This window comes from Zerene cesonia, chromosome 25 (assembly GCF_012273895.1).
Source record: "Zerene cesonia ecotype Mississippi chromosome 25, Zerene_cesonia_1.1, whole genome shotgun sequence".
Lineage (NCBI taxonomy): Eukaryota > Metazoa > Arthropoda > Insecta > Lepidoptera > Pieridae > Zerene > Zerene cesonia.
In genome coordinates this window covers 76,185-91,026 of record NC_052126.1, presented here as the reverse complement: position 1 = coordinate 91,026, position 14,842 = coordinate 76,185, and the positions used below count along the sequence as shown (strand labels likewise).

General features: G+C 33.7%; 1 protein-coding gene across 1 annotated transcript in view; it reads left to right on the top strand.

Moving 5' to 3' along the window:
* Window positions 1-11,958, top strand: part of LOC119836768 (retina and anterior neural fold homeobox protein 2-like) — a 37,940-nt gene extending 25,982 nt beyond the window's left edge. The window contains exons 3-4 of the mRNA XM_038362225.1: window positions 11,368-11,527; window positions 11,792-11,958. Of these exons, the coding sequence (XP_038218153.1) occupies window positions 11,368-11,527; window positions 11,792-11,958 (327 nt within the window). The remainder of the gene's footprint in view (window positions 1-11,367; window positions 11,528-11,791) is intronic.
* The last annotated feature ends 2,884 nt before the right edge of the window (window positions 11,959-14,842 follow it).

Here is a 14,842-nt window from a genome sequence, read left to right as displayed (position 1 = left end):
CCCACGTCCCGAAGGACTTATTACAGAGGTTTAAAAACAGTAACCCCACATTCGTAATGCAATATGTGCAAGTTAAGCACCAGTTAAACGTCCGACCTCACTCATTACTATACTTAACTGCGAAACTTGATACTGTTTGTGACGCTGCGGCCAATTAGAGGCCGGCACGTGTCCGACACGGGTCCGACACGCGACGACACGCGACGACACGACTGTCGCGATTTCGCATGTTGATTTGTGCTGTGTAAATAAGGAAACCGTGTGCCTTGTTTAACTTTTAAGATTATTGAATCGGTGCACAATATGCTCTTCGAAGGGTGATAAATTATGCGTAAGTACATTTTTATTGCGTAGCGGAGTTGCAGCATCTGGCAAAGTTCAATGCAAGCGAACGACTTTAGTGCGACCTGCATCTGAATGAAAACGGTTTGATATGATACAAGGTTATCTTGTTTTTATATTGTTTTGTATTCCAAAATTATTCTAATCGATGTAAAGAATCGTGCATAAGATCATAATCAAATTATTATAGATTCAAAGTTATGTACAACCGAATATTACCTGTTCCTTACAACAGATTAAGTTGTATGTGTGAGAAGAATACATACAATATGTTTCTGACGTAGCTACTAATAAAACTTATATTTCAGTGCTAAATGTAGGATAGCTTATACACGCGTAATACACTACAATAACCGAGTTTCAAAAACTGTCTATTCAAGTGTATCCCTAATATATATAACATGTATAATTTTAATTCACATCAGTAACAATACAATGCAAGCTAATAACTAACAAATGTGATAAAATGTAACAACGATACCTATCTGATTAGCTGTCACAAATCTATCACAAATCACAATGTACCACGTGTCACGTTGTCGCGGCATTGTCCGTTTTGTCCGGGACCAGCCGGGCGGAGCGCATTGTGCCTCATTACGTTGGTATAATTGAATGCTAATGTTTTTGTGGTTGATCGTAATTACAGCTTGTGGGTGGGAATTTAAGAAAATGTAATAGAAAATACAACTGAAATATTATAAATATTACCATGGTTGAATTGTATTATTAATGACTTTGATACTTGGGGGTCACGTCTTGAAGCAGGAGTAATGTCAGTGTAGGAAAGTGGCAGCGCTAGTCGATGTAAAATTACCATAGCTATATACATAGCTCTCTTTTTCCCACACAGGAATTACTCCTGCTAGATGTTATGGTAACTTCTCCGGGTGATATAATCCGATTTTAAATTATACAGTGTCTAGTGACATTCATTAATATTGCATTTTTTTATTATTGTTTCACTTTATTATTTCGCAATTAGATTTACAGTGAAAATTAACATTCTTTGATTACTAGGATGAGATATATGCACACCTAATCATACTGACCTACAACAACATTAAAATTCAGATACGAAATTATCCAACAATCTAAGATTCATGCAACACCCAATAACGAAGCGCATTACGCTCTATTTACACGCAGCCTTATAAAGTCCTTCGGATATATTTTTAAAGCGATCTAAGTTGAAGACTCCATAAGGCCGCGGGCACAATGTTTGCGCGCACTTAATATCGCGCTGTTTGCTCGATATCAGCTCTTGTGCGCGCGCCTTTATTTGCCAGCTACCCTCCTAAATGCTTGTTTACACGCGCCTCTTACATGACAGCTCACTATATTCATTTTGTGCAACTTAAGAGGTTAAGGAGTTTTTAATTTGGCATTTGGGGGATTAGGTTCATTACGTTTTAAGATCAGATTTTTGTTACTATGTATGATGTGTGATGCTTTACATTCATATGTAATCAGCTCAAGAACCATGAATTCGTCGAAATAATTGTCTACTAATAAAAAACTGTGAGAAAAAACTTAAGAGTAGTAAATATTCAAACTAAATTTTACCTGGTCATGTAGAATTTAATTTAAAGAGTCCAAACTATATCTAGATATATTGTTTGAAGCATAGATAAATATGAATTAAACATAAACACAGCATCATTCATTCATCATATAATTCAGGAATTGTATCTCACCAAAACTGCGACAAGAGAACGCTTGAAAAGATGAAGAAAAAAAGATATTTCAGTGTTTTATTAATAGACAAAGTTGTTAAAAAAGCTTCACATAGTAATAAAGCAATTTATAAAAGTTGGCGAGCAAAAAGAAAAACAATGTAAAACAGTAATTAAAGGGCGAAGTCAACAAAAGGAATTGATTGGAAAAAGTTAGAACAAATAGCGGCGGCGCTTCGTTCGTTAGCCCACATTGTCGGCCCTCCGCTGTGCGCCGGGTTCCACATACGAGGAATTCTAGTTTATGCTGATTGTATTAAAAAATATACTTTTCTCTCCTTCTATAATCTCCCATAATATCAAATGCGAAAGTAACTCTGGCTGTCTATCTCTTCTACACGCTTAAACTACTGAACTGATTTGGATGGTACCAAAATTGAAAATTTGGTACCAAGATAGTATAACTTCAAACCAGAGAAAGGACATAGGATAGATTTTATTCCGAAAATGCCTCTACATTAGTACTACAGTTTCTCGTGTTTGTTACCTTTTAGCCTGGTTGCCTGGAAGGGATCACCTTTTAGTGATAAGGCTGCACAGTAAACACAGTATCTTCTATACACAATTTTTTCAGCAGTTTCTTAAATAATAAATAAATATTGTGTGTTCTGCCGGCTACCGCCATCAGCATCATAAAATTGTTATGCCTACGTATGTGTTAACCTACTTGTTATAAATGAATGAACTGAAATGAGAAAAACAATTGTCTGTCTCTTTTTCCAACACAAACTAAACTTATACTTCTACCTGAGATAAACTCTTTTTTATTAATTATACGAAACATGTGTTTATAATCTTACAATGCAGTTCACAATAACAATTAACTCATGTCTTATATTTTGTCTTACAATATCCACGGACCCCCGAGAGTCACGGGCCTGTCCCCGTAAACTAATTACTGTCAGAACCGAGCCGCACTCTATTTAGCTGTTTTTATGAACTCGACTTTTCTCACTCTATACATATTGAATGGGCGTTAGCCTTTATTCGATTTATGATATGATCGTGAGGGTCTCTCACTCTTAAACTCTTCCTACAAACATTTTAAGCTATAATATAGCTGTTATAAATATTTATTGTGTTTGAAAATACTCTTATTGCAGAAAACAACAAGAAAATTACAGGGCATAATTAAATTCGATGATGAAACGTATATTAATTACCTGAGAATGTAAACTTGTGTAAATTATGTTTTATTTATAGTTTTAAATTTATATGAAAATATGTAATTATAATAAAAATCATTGTTAATTTTCTTTATATGTTTTGACTCGATACAGATATAGAGTATTCGCACCCAACATAATGCTTTTTAAACAAAACAATTTTTCAAAGGATCATCATTTATCCACACTTCATGCCTAATAGCTTTTAAATATCCTTTTAATGAATCGAGTATAATTAAACAAAATAAACCATAATCGTAAGATATAGAATCCATATTAACTCATCCACAAAACGAGGATATCACCATTAGTAACTTAATTGAACGAAATAAGAACTGAAAACGCTCGCCGCAAAAATCTATCAAGAGTTCAGCGTAATCGAATAAGAACTCTATCTGATTGTGTTACGATTTCAATTTCGTTAACAATCTATGGCGCTTACAACCGTTCGTGCCGCATTATCATTAAACGGTTTGAAGATAAATTGAAATCAAGAGATGAACGCAATATTACACTCAATTTTGAATCTTATTGAGTGGTGTTACAGTTTATATTTTTCATTTACAATCCCGATAACAGTATTCTATGGATTGGTGAATGAAGTTTATATAAAATTAAACGTTATCTCTCAGCAATAAAGTCAATTATTGTTTGTGAGTAGTCGTTAAGGGGACGCTATGTTTGCGAGAGTTAATTTAGTTGCAGATTAATTCAGTTTGATTGATGTTTTTGTGCTTTTGATGAGGTCGCCAGTTTATTGCCGACTAATTGCGCTTCCCGAGTTCTTTTGGGTAGTAAATGTATGGTTTAAATGTTTTTATAGTCGGGTCTCCATTGGGATTTGGGGTTTAAAATTTACTTTTATGGTACAATGTATAACAATTAACTAACATAGTGATGTATCGTGACGTGACGTGTCGCGACTTCGCACGTGTCAACTCGGCATTAAATATGCCTATTTTTCCCTATATTTCCCTTGAATAGCTATTTATTGATAAAAATATTTTAATCAGTGGCGTATTTTTCGATTTAAATGAGCGATTTCTCAAATAAAATCAACTTTGTGATATAGCCGAAACAATTTTTTTTTGTTATATGAACTGTTTTTTAAACATTCACTCGAAGTGAGAAAGTTATAATTATAAGTTAAGAAAACTGTTACAAAGTATTTTCTTGTGTTTGATTTTACGCGAGTATTATTCATTGAGAAATTAAAGGCTTTTTGACGGATTTTATCATTATATTATTTACCCGACGTTTCGAACACTTTACAGCGAGCGTGGTCACGGGGACGTCTCGTAATTTCTAACTGTTACAGAGTTTATAAAATAATTGTAACTTATATGATGTTCTGTACGTACATATTTAAGTTTTTAAGTCTTGCCATATTATATATATTTAGGCCTTATTTACCCACCTGCACCGGACTGTTCCTAAACTCAAAAATAAAATGCAATGGGACCCATTATTATTTTTTCACTTTGTCAAAATTAATAGGCACATCAAATACAATCACAAGTCATTATTAAAGGTAACATCAGGAGCAGACGTAACAAACCCCATCAAAACCAGATCATTGTGCCCTCCCCTTAAGAAACGAACAAATTAGCCGCCACCCAATACAAACACGACCCTAACTTTCAAAGAATACAGTCCAAATTTAAGTAACCTTTCTCTTTATATAGGGCCTTTTACGCCTAACGAGTTAGCTAACTTTTGGTCCAAAGCTGCATCTAAGATGGCGATGGTCGTGCATCTCGCTCACTCGTATTGGGAAAATGATGTTGTCTCACGCGTTTTCTTAAAAGAAGTTGTTTGTTAAGGGGAGGGGATTTGTAAATAAAGGTATTGTGGATCGATGGCCGACTAGCGGGCTCGAACACTTTCGACATTTCGGTTCTCATGCTGTTACGTAACTTTGTGCGTCTGCTTATAATTTCGATAACTCGACGAAAAGACATAAGGCGTAAGGTAATTAAAGGTTATTTTATAAAACGCGATTTATTTATATAGCTAGATATAATTGAATCGAAAAATGTGTTGTTAAGCGTTAAACTCTAGAAAGGCCGGACCAAATTGGCTATTTTTTACGGTTTTGTAAGACACGAGGACCGTTTTATAGAGAGAAGAACGTGCCACAGGTGCAGCCGGGCCTGACCGCTACTTCATTATATAAATGAATTAGAAGTAGTCCAAAACTATAGTATCATATTATCTTTGCCTAAAACAAGCTTTTCGTAACAAGCCAGTTCTGGAGATCAAAAAAGAGTAAAATTCATAATATGTATTACTTATTACAGTTTTTTTATATTCCTACATGTTTGTTTGTTCGTATGATACCGACTGCTGTACACAAGAATTTAAACTTTGTACACTTATCATGGATATTGATTCTTTTTGTCCTTTTTGTCAATGGACAAGGCAAAAATTTAATGAGTTTATCTGATTATACTAATTAGGATCGCCAGCTTTAAATAATGTGTACTCTATAAGAGCAATTGAGACAATTTATTTGATTCTATAAATTAAGCGTATGTTTGGAAACAACTTATTTTTGAAATTGAAATACAGTACGTCGATATAACTAAACAATTTCCCCTTCAAGATTACTTTCTTTTCACCGTACGAGTGTTGATATCCAGTAACAATAAAAAGTAGTGTGTAGTGCTCTTGCAATTATTATGTAGTATAGACTATAAGACTAGCGGCTATTGGTCGCCGTAATGTGATTAGGTACAGACGCCCACAACACACAGGTTCTATATAATATCTGTATGCTACATGACTTAATAGAACACTTTCTAGCTGCAGATACTGGTCTCTTACATATTTATCGGATCGGATGATAGTGAAGCTAAACCATCGGTGAATCTTATTGAACAAAAGAAAAATTTATGTCAATCCACATTAAAATGTCATTGACATATTACCTAATGTTGTACGATTCGATATTAAATTATTAGTTTTCTAACTACCTATATATAAAAGATACAATTATTTACATACAATATTTTTTTTAGATACAATTAAATAGTTTAGGTGATTAAACGACAGAATTCAGAGAAAATCATCATCATCATCAGCCTATATATGTTCCCACTGCTGGGACACAGGCCTCCTATGATTGCTTAGGCCATAATCCACCACGCTGGCCAAGTGCGGGTTGGCAGATGTCACATGTCGTCGATCTTTTAATTCTCGGACATGCCGGTTTCCTCACGATGTTTTCCTTCACCGTAACGAGCAGTGGTGATTTTATCCACATGCGCAGATAAATTGAAAAGTCAATTTATTTCCTGCCCGCTCGTCCGGTCTCGAACCCCGAATTTTGAAGTCCGAGGTTCTCACCACTGAGCCACCACTGCTTTAAACATAACATAGTCCTAGTCATTTTGCCAGGTTTTTCACAAATAGCCGGATTTAATAAAGTTTCATAGAATATTGGAATAAAAATAAAAATAAAAGGAATAAAAGACATGAAAAACCAATAACTCTAAAATTTAAACCTGGCATCGGAGAAGTTTTTTGTCACGCCAGCGTCCCGTCAGCGAGATGTCACGTAGCAAAAAGACACTCACGTGACAGCGGTCGGGCTAGACTATTGTTTTATTGTTCAACCTTCGCTTTTATACATGTGTGTAACCGCCTTATATGTAGTGTTTTTCTTTTCTTTCTCGTTGTTCGTCACGGCCCCACCCAGATGGTCATTTTATAATGTTAACTAAATTTAACAGTAACTATCCTTATCTAAACCTAATCTAATTGATTATTGAACGGAATTACAGTAAAACTGTGCAACTAATAAGAGTTTATTTTATACGCTTAAGAAGCTTCGCATGTTTCTTTGATATTATTGGAGATAGATATTGAAGATATGTAAAGCACCTTGTCCTAATACTACCTATATTGTAGGAAAAAGTATTATCGAATATGGTTCAGTCGTTATAAAATCATGCGCGTACACATTTCGTAGAATCATTGATATTTACATATAAACGCCGTGTTAACTTAATTAGTAACATAATAATGTTATGACAACCCTCAGCCCGCGACGTCGCTCGCATAGGAGTTGCTCTATATTTCCTTTTTGGCACACGCAGCCACACATAATTGTTAAGTGTAAATTTTTATTTTTATCTATTTTTTTCCTCTTATATATTTGTTTTTTATTGTATGCTTCTGTTTTTTCTGTTTGATCTGTTGTGTGTGTGTATGTCTGTGTCAAATAAATGTTTTTCTTTCTTTCTTTCTTTCTATATAAGCTCTTTATGATATGCCATTAATCGTTATAGGACAGTTTATTAACTTTCATTTTGCTTTAGCTATTCACTAAAGAGGCAATAACATACAACTGAGAGTTGCGGTTATTGTGATGACACTGGTTTTTCTATTTTAGTAGGTATCAGTCAATATCTAAAAAATATAGGATCAATAGGAATATTAACAGATGATAACTTATAACCTGTCTTTTGTACATAACGACATCTAAACAACAATAATAACATAAAATAAACAAATTTTTACGTAACGTAACTTATGTTACCTTAATTTTAATACAAAATGATGAAAAGTCTTTGCCTGACAAAGTTACAAATATTCCAAGTTGCGTATGTGTAATATAACTTAGATGTGGATGTTGGATGTCTCGAAATGATTTTAAGCGGAAATCACACTTCCTGTCACGAGACTCTCCCGTTTCACATTAGCGTACTTACTGTCATATACATTTGTGTGTTTGTCTTTCAATTATGTCAAAACTCCTGAAACTAAAAAGGCTAGAATGTGCTGATTATGTTTTTATATAATTATTGTATGATAGTGCAGCTAATTTATGTATGTTAATGTCTGAAATATATAATGTGATTTGATTAAAATATAACATCGCATTTAATGGGTTATATTCTTCACACTACTATTAAGTATTCTGTGGTATTATGCCACGGTAAATATTCATTTAAATTATAGGCTTTTTAAGTATTTACCAGGTTATTATTTCCGTGACCAACAATTGTAAATGATTCTTATGGGACTGTGAGTTTCGTGTGTTTAAAAAGTTGACACACACACTGACACGTGAACCTAACGACTTGTTGTCACCAGATAGCATTTACTACGGTCTTTTGGGACCATTTCACACGATCCAATTTGTCTGGCAGGACTCTCAGTTTTTTGCTTTTGAATGAATACTTTTGAACTCTTAAATACTTACATGCTTTGTTTGCAGCGGGTAGAATTTTGTTATTTGCTCATCTAAAATATTACAGATTTTTTTATTTCAGATAATGCTAACTTTAACAGAAAGAACTTACAAGTACAAGTTATTCACACAAAACTTACGTAAACATACAAAAATGTCGTACAGATAATAGAGCAGCATAACAGCATCATAAATATAATTTCCTTACAATCTAACCTCAAAAGCAATTACTCCACTTGCAATCACCGTTAACGCGTTTATACAACAACACATGTTAAAAGCGAAGTCAATTTGTTACACAATTAACGCTAAAAGACTTCGCCAGAAGAGAATAACTCAATTATGTCCAATCCTATAACAAATACGTACAAAACAAGCTCACAACGCCGCCATCGACCAATCACGGCGCGTTCCAAATTGAAATCTGACAGATGTCATATCCCGGCGCCATTGTTGTTTTTTATCTGTGACAGTTGGCGCGGGCGGGCTCGAGTATTTTGCTTTTATTGTGACGTTTTTATTCAATCAATGCGTAATAAGAATGTAACTACAGTCGGAAACCCCGCTGCTCCGCGGACTTGATTGCAATTGTTTGGAAATGTTTATTGATTTGGTTTAATGTTCACTTGTATTTGAGGAATATTAAAAAACAACTATACTCGCAAATCATGCCCTAAACTAAACTGCATTGGGATAATTACGGATGACGGGATAAAAATAATGATTTAAACTTACACATTGCTCATCATATCAAACAAATATATTCCCATAGATGCAGCATATTGAAAGTTTATTCCTACGCTACATTCCAGTAAAAATGGCCTAAAGAATCGCGTGCCGCGTCCGCTTAGAACTGCTACGACTACGCGCGCAGTTACCAACATTTTATTATTATTAATTACCAAAACAGGCTTATTTGTTGACGTTTGTTCAGTTATAATTAGATTTCCGAACAGATCGCCTAAGCACGAAAACAAGCATTCAATTTGTGCGTGATTTTATTTAACTGTTATGTAAATTTTAATTGCTTCGAAGTATGTAGGTTATTCCGCTCAATTATTTTGGTAATTGCGTTTTAGGTTAGATTAAAGATAGCATTACAGTTTATTATTATTTAAGCTCTTTTATAGTAGTATATACTAGGTTACGGCTTAATTATCGGTAATTGCTATTAGCAGCAGTCGGAATGAAGGTTTTATTGATAATTGTGTTACCATAATTTTTACTTAAAATTGCTTCAAGTGCTGCTCATTTATAAGTACTAATATTATAAAGAGAAATTATTTGTATGTAAGTATGTTTGTAATGCTTTCACACAAATACCACTGGACCGATTTGAACTTACATAGGCCATATAATATGTAGATAGTAGAGAGGTATAACTTTACGAAATGCTACATTTAATTCGTGACTTTATATTCGTCTTTATTCATTATTAGTGTGTTAATGGCTTAAATCTCTTCACATGGATTTTTATTGGGTTTCACACTTTCATTGTATTTCAATCATATAGCGCCAGGTGTGGTAAATAGTGACTTCTCTCGTTAAAAAAAATACGAGTAAACACAAGAAGGCGTTAATGTGTTGCGACTTGCGCGGTGTCGGGTCGGGACGTCGGCTCCAACAAGGTTCATATAAACTCGCACTATGTATGGATTGAATGACAGACTCAAGTAAATTGTGTTTGATGCTCAGAAAATCATTGTTTTCATTTATATTCAAACAATTTAATCCAAAACCTTTAAATATTTCAATGTTTTCAATAACAGTTCATGCAACTTCATCTGTTAGTTAGGTTATGAAAATATTTTAAAATAATACGATCGAATGCATAGGAACTTACATTATACTTATTACTTATATACTTCTCGACAAATAAATGTTAGATTAAAGCAATTTAATATAAAATCATCTGCGTACTAAGGTATGCGTTTTTGTACAGAAAACAACTATAAGCTTGTAAAAATAAAACATTAAACCTAAAAAAAACTGTTTATTTATATGATTCAATACTTCCACGAAAATTGACATTGTACGAATGCAATATTTCAATATATATCGAAGCAGTAACAACAATCTGCTTATTCGATGTATCGTCAATGCAATGTGAGCGGCGGTTAATAAGTTTGAGGGAAAGCCTCGGGAGCCGCATGTAACCGACTCCGCACGAGTCACGCAAACTATGAATTTTTACGTTCACCCCATGAATATATCATTTGACACTAGAATTTGACACTGCACGCCAATTCAAATTTAAACTGTAACACCCTCATGTAAAGATCAAATTGCGACACCCCGCAACCGTAGGGTAAAGAACACTATAACAGGACATTTAAATGATTGAGTTCGCGTTCAACGTATTCCAAGTTTTGTTGTGTCTAGTCTCAAACTGTTTGACGTGTTCGCTCGCTGATTTATCGGCTCAACCGCCGGTTTTATGACTGAGGGTAAACTTTGATAGTAATAGGCTAATAGATGGCGCATCAATTATCGTCGACCTGCTGCGAGTCACTTCATTAATCTGTCGAGTTATATTGTTTTTATTTTTGGAAGTTTGTAAAGTTTTTCTATTCACGACGACAGTTTGAATGTTACGATGCTTTGGTTCGGGTGTAATGACATTGTATGATATAATTGGGAGCTGTTACATGCAACGGTTTATATTTACATTGATTTTTTTTCTTCGCCCTCATGACCTTGTAAACATTTTTGCTTTTATCAAATTATTTGCATATGTAACAAATGTCAATCCGAAAATAGTATACATATACACCAATATCTCAACTTATTTCATTGAAACATTTACGACACATTTAAATGATTACCTGATTATATTTTGATAGACTTAGTATTATATATTTATATTTTGTTTCCGTTTTGTCCAGTCACTATGTGTATTATTGTTCTAATAAATCACTTTTAATTTCAGGTATGGTTCCAAAACCGCCGCGCCAAATGGAGACGCCAAGAGAAGATGGAGGCAGCTAGACTGGGTCTCTCGGAGTACGGGTGCGCGCCTCCGCGGCTCTCTGCCCTCGGGCTGCCTGTTGACCCCTGGCTCGCTCCACCGTTGCTTACAGCTTTACCGGGTATGTATGTTATCCATACTATGAGACCAATAAAGTGTTTTCTTAAAATAAAATTACATAAACTAAGTATCTTCTTACTTTTTAAACAGTAAAGCGATATTAAACAACGGTATGATGATGGATGGGATATTATAAGAATTTATACCATAATTGAAAATAAGAAACTATAATATTTAGCCCGTTAGCAAATTATATGTATTTAATAGTATACCGGAGTAAGTAAATATGATTTAAAGAGTTAATTTTAAATAATCTCTGTTCCAGGTTTCCTTAGCCACCCCCCCTCAGGATACCCGAGCTACCTGACTCCCCCCGCGCCGGTGACCCCCGCGCCCGCGCCCCCCGACCCGCGCTCTACTTCCATAGCAGCACTCAGGATGAAGGCCAAGGAACACGTCGAGAGTCTAAGCAAAGGTCTGCAGATGGTGTAATAGAATTAATTATAGTTATAACTGTAGGTTCTCGCTGATGTTTGTAAGGCATGTTTGATAGTATGTCTTGGTGTTGTTAATTTTCTTTTAAACCTTTATATACAGTATCGGAGTACGCTAACAACACAATATAAGACTTGTTTTATACATTTGGAAACTGCAGAAGGTTTCACATTGCAAACATACTACACATATACTAGATATTAGAATAAAATTGTGCGTATAATGGTTTGGGAGAGGGAATCGAAAGGGACAATTTGTTTGAAAACGAAAATGAGATTCACGTGGGTTTATATTTAGCTCATATATAAATGAATATATGTAACGATTTTATGTTTTCACCCGGAGTATCAGAAAAGGTAATATATTTTGCCCATAATAAAATATGTTAAATATGACTTTCATGTGAAAAATTCTTATTTTTTATGTCTAGTATGTGTGTCTTTGTAGAATTAGAATACCCACCCTTATAGACCTTATTACTAACCTATAATACCATATACTTCATTTAGCTACTCGGCTCTGAACATAATACTTCAAGTCACGTTTACTTTCCGTACAATTTGCTTTGTATAATGTTTGTTTGCTATAATTTTCGTATTTCTTTTTCAGAAAACTTTTAAAGCGATCAAAACGTCCAATATCTAGAAACATCAAGTTTATCGGAAAATTCAGAGAGTTATATTTTTTTACAATAAACAAACAGTTAAAGTTTGATTAAATATAATTTTACTCATGACATTAATTGGTTCATTTACCCTATATATAAATTGCTCAAAATATCTTTGTTTTTCCATGTTTGTGTATAATATAATTAGGATAGAATGTGTCCTGTATACTTAGGATCTTATGTACATACTGTATACTATTAGGCATAGCTCTTGTGATTGTATACTACTTTTGTATAAGCGCTAGGTAGCAAAATTGTGTTCGTTAGTAGAACTCTTTGTTTGCGTACTGCTCCCATCTTTATATGGATAGTTTAATTATTTCCGCCTGGCTTTCCATTTTACACATTTTTTTATATGACTTAGTAGAAAAATATGTTATAATCGCCTCAATACGTGCAATGCAAATGGAAGTATTAAATTATTTCATTAGACGCGTTATTCTGAAGCAACTGATTTAAAAACTATTACATAATAAAAATTTTATAATTTGTAGTCTGAATACCTACTCTCCTGTATCTGAAATATATCTTCCAAAGCTAGACAATGCGCTATAATGCTTTTCTCTTCCATGCCATTATGTTTTATAACGATAAATTGAAGAAATTGAAACGAGACATGTTAAATGTTAACTCAACATTGATTTTTGTAATTAAGATTTGCGAATAATTGAATTTATTTAACCTATGTAAATAATGTACATATCCGGTGTGTTTATTTATTAATAAATTTGCCATATTTAAGTTTAAGTTAAAGTAGACTTGTATACATATAGTACTTATGTATAGAAATAATGTTATTTTTTCCACTTATGTGATGAATATTATTTTACATTTAAAAGAGTTATTTCCAACGGTATGTGTTAAGATGACTAATTATTTTGTAATTAAAACTATCACATAATTAAATTTTTAAATCGTCAATGTAAATATTATAGAGACATACTCTTGCCTGCATTTTGTATATTTTTATTTGTTTGTATGACACTGAGTTAATGCATTATGTTTCTTTAATAGGAAAGATACTTATGATACTTATTATAAGTAAATATACTAATGGTAAAGATAAATAAATGTGTTCTTTCATACGAGGTGTCTGGGTTTTATTCATTCCTTTGAGGTTACAATATTAATAGAAGATACTTTAATCATACATTTTGTTTATCATGGTAATGGTAATCCACCCATAAGTTTTGGAACAGTTTCTTATGATATGTGTAGCGTGTTCCAGATACTACTATCCAGTTATATCTATAATTAGCTGTTCCCCGTCGTTTGCCCCACGTCGTACATTATGATAGATAGCCTAAGTCTTCCGCCATAAATAAATATCTTTCACTGAAATAATTTTTCAAATAGGAACATGATTAAATCGCTATAGATGCGTAGCAGCGTAGCACTAGCCTCATGACGGGACGTAGCCCGTAGAGGGTGCTACAGTTTATTTAATAAACTCAACTGCGATCAATTATTGTTTTTCTCACTCGATGTGTGTGTTTGTTCACGTCGGTTAAGGTTGGGCTATATGTGGTAAAGTTATATATTATTGCAATACATTTTTCCGAGTACACTGATTAGCTGGTACGTACAGTATAATAAAATTGTTTATACAAAAGTGCTATATACCTGTTTGTATATAATTCATAACATAAACAGTATCAAAACCCTAAAATACATTTTGGTAAATAAACACAATACTAATTAAATTTATGCGATAAATCCAAAAATGTTTAAAAAAATCTGTGTTTGTGACCCTTAGCGTGTGTACCTACATATTTATTTATGACAAAAATTTCTAATGGCATAAAGTATTATACATACGTATCTACTTATTTTTCTTATATTCTTTTAGTAAAGATGTTAACGGTTTTAATTGACCACATAATATAATATTAATCAACGCATCCATGTAGCCCTGCCCTTGCCACTCGTAACAAAATGAGTACCGCGCGTCGTCGCACTCGATTAGCGCGCAAACGTCACATTAACATGTTATTGGACCTCCCCTCCCGCACCCCCCACCCCCTCCTCTTCACTTCCACTCCTTCCCTCCTACGTAGGGAGTCGCGATCATGATACGATTATTTTGAGATTTGTTACATACTTAGATCATGAAAGACAATTGCAAATAATATTCGTAAAAATGCGGACAAAAGTAAACGTTGATATATATATTACTGGAGAAAATGTTATGTATCAATTTGACTGCTCTTTCTG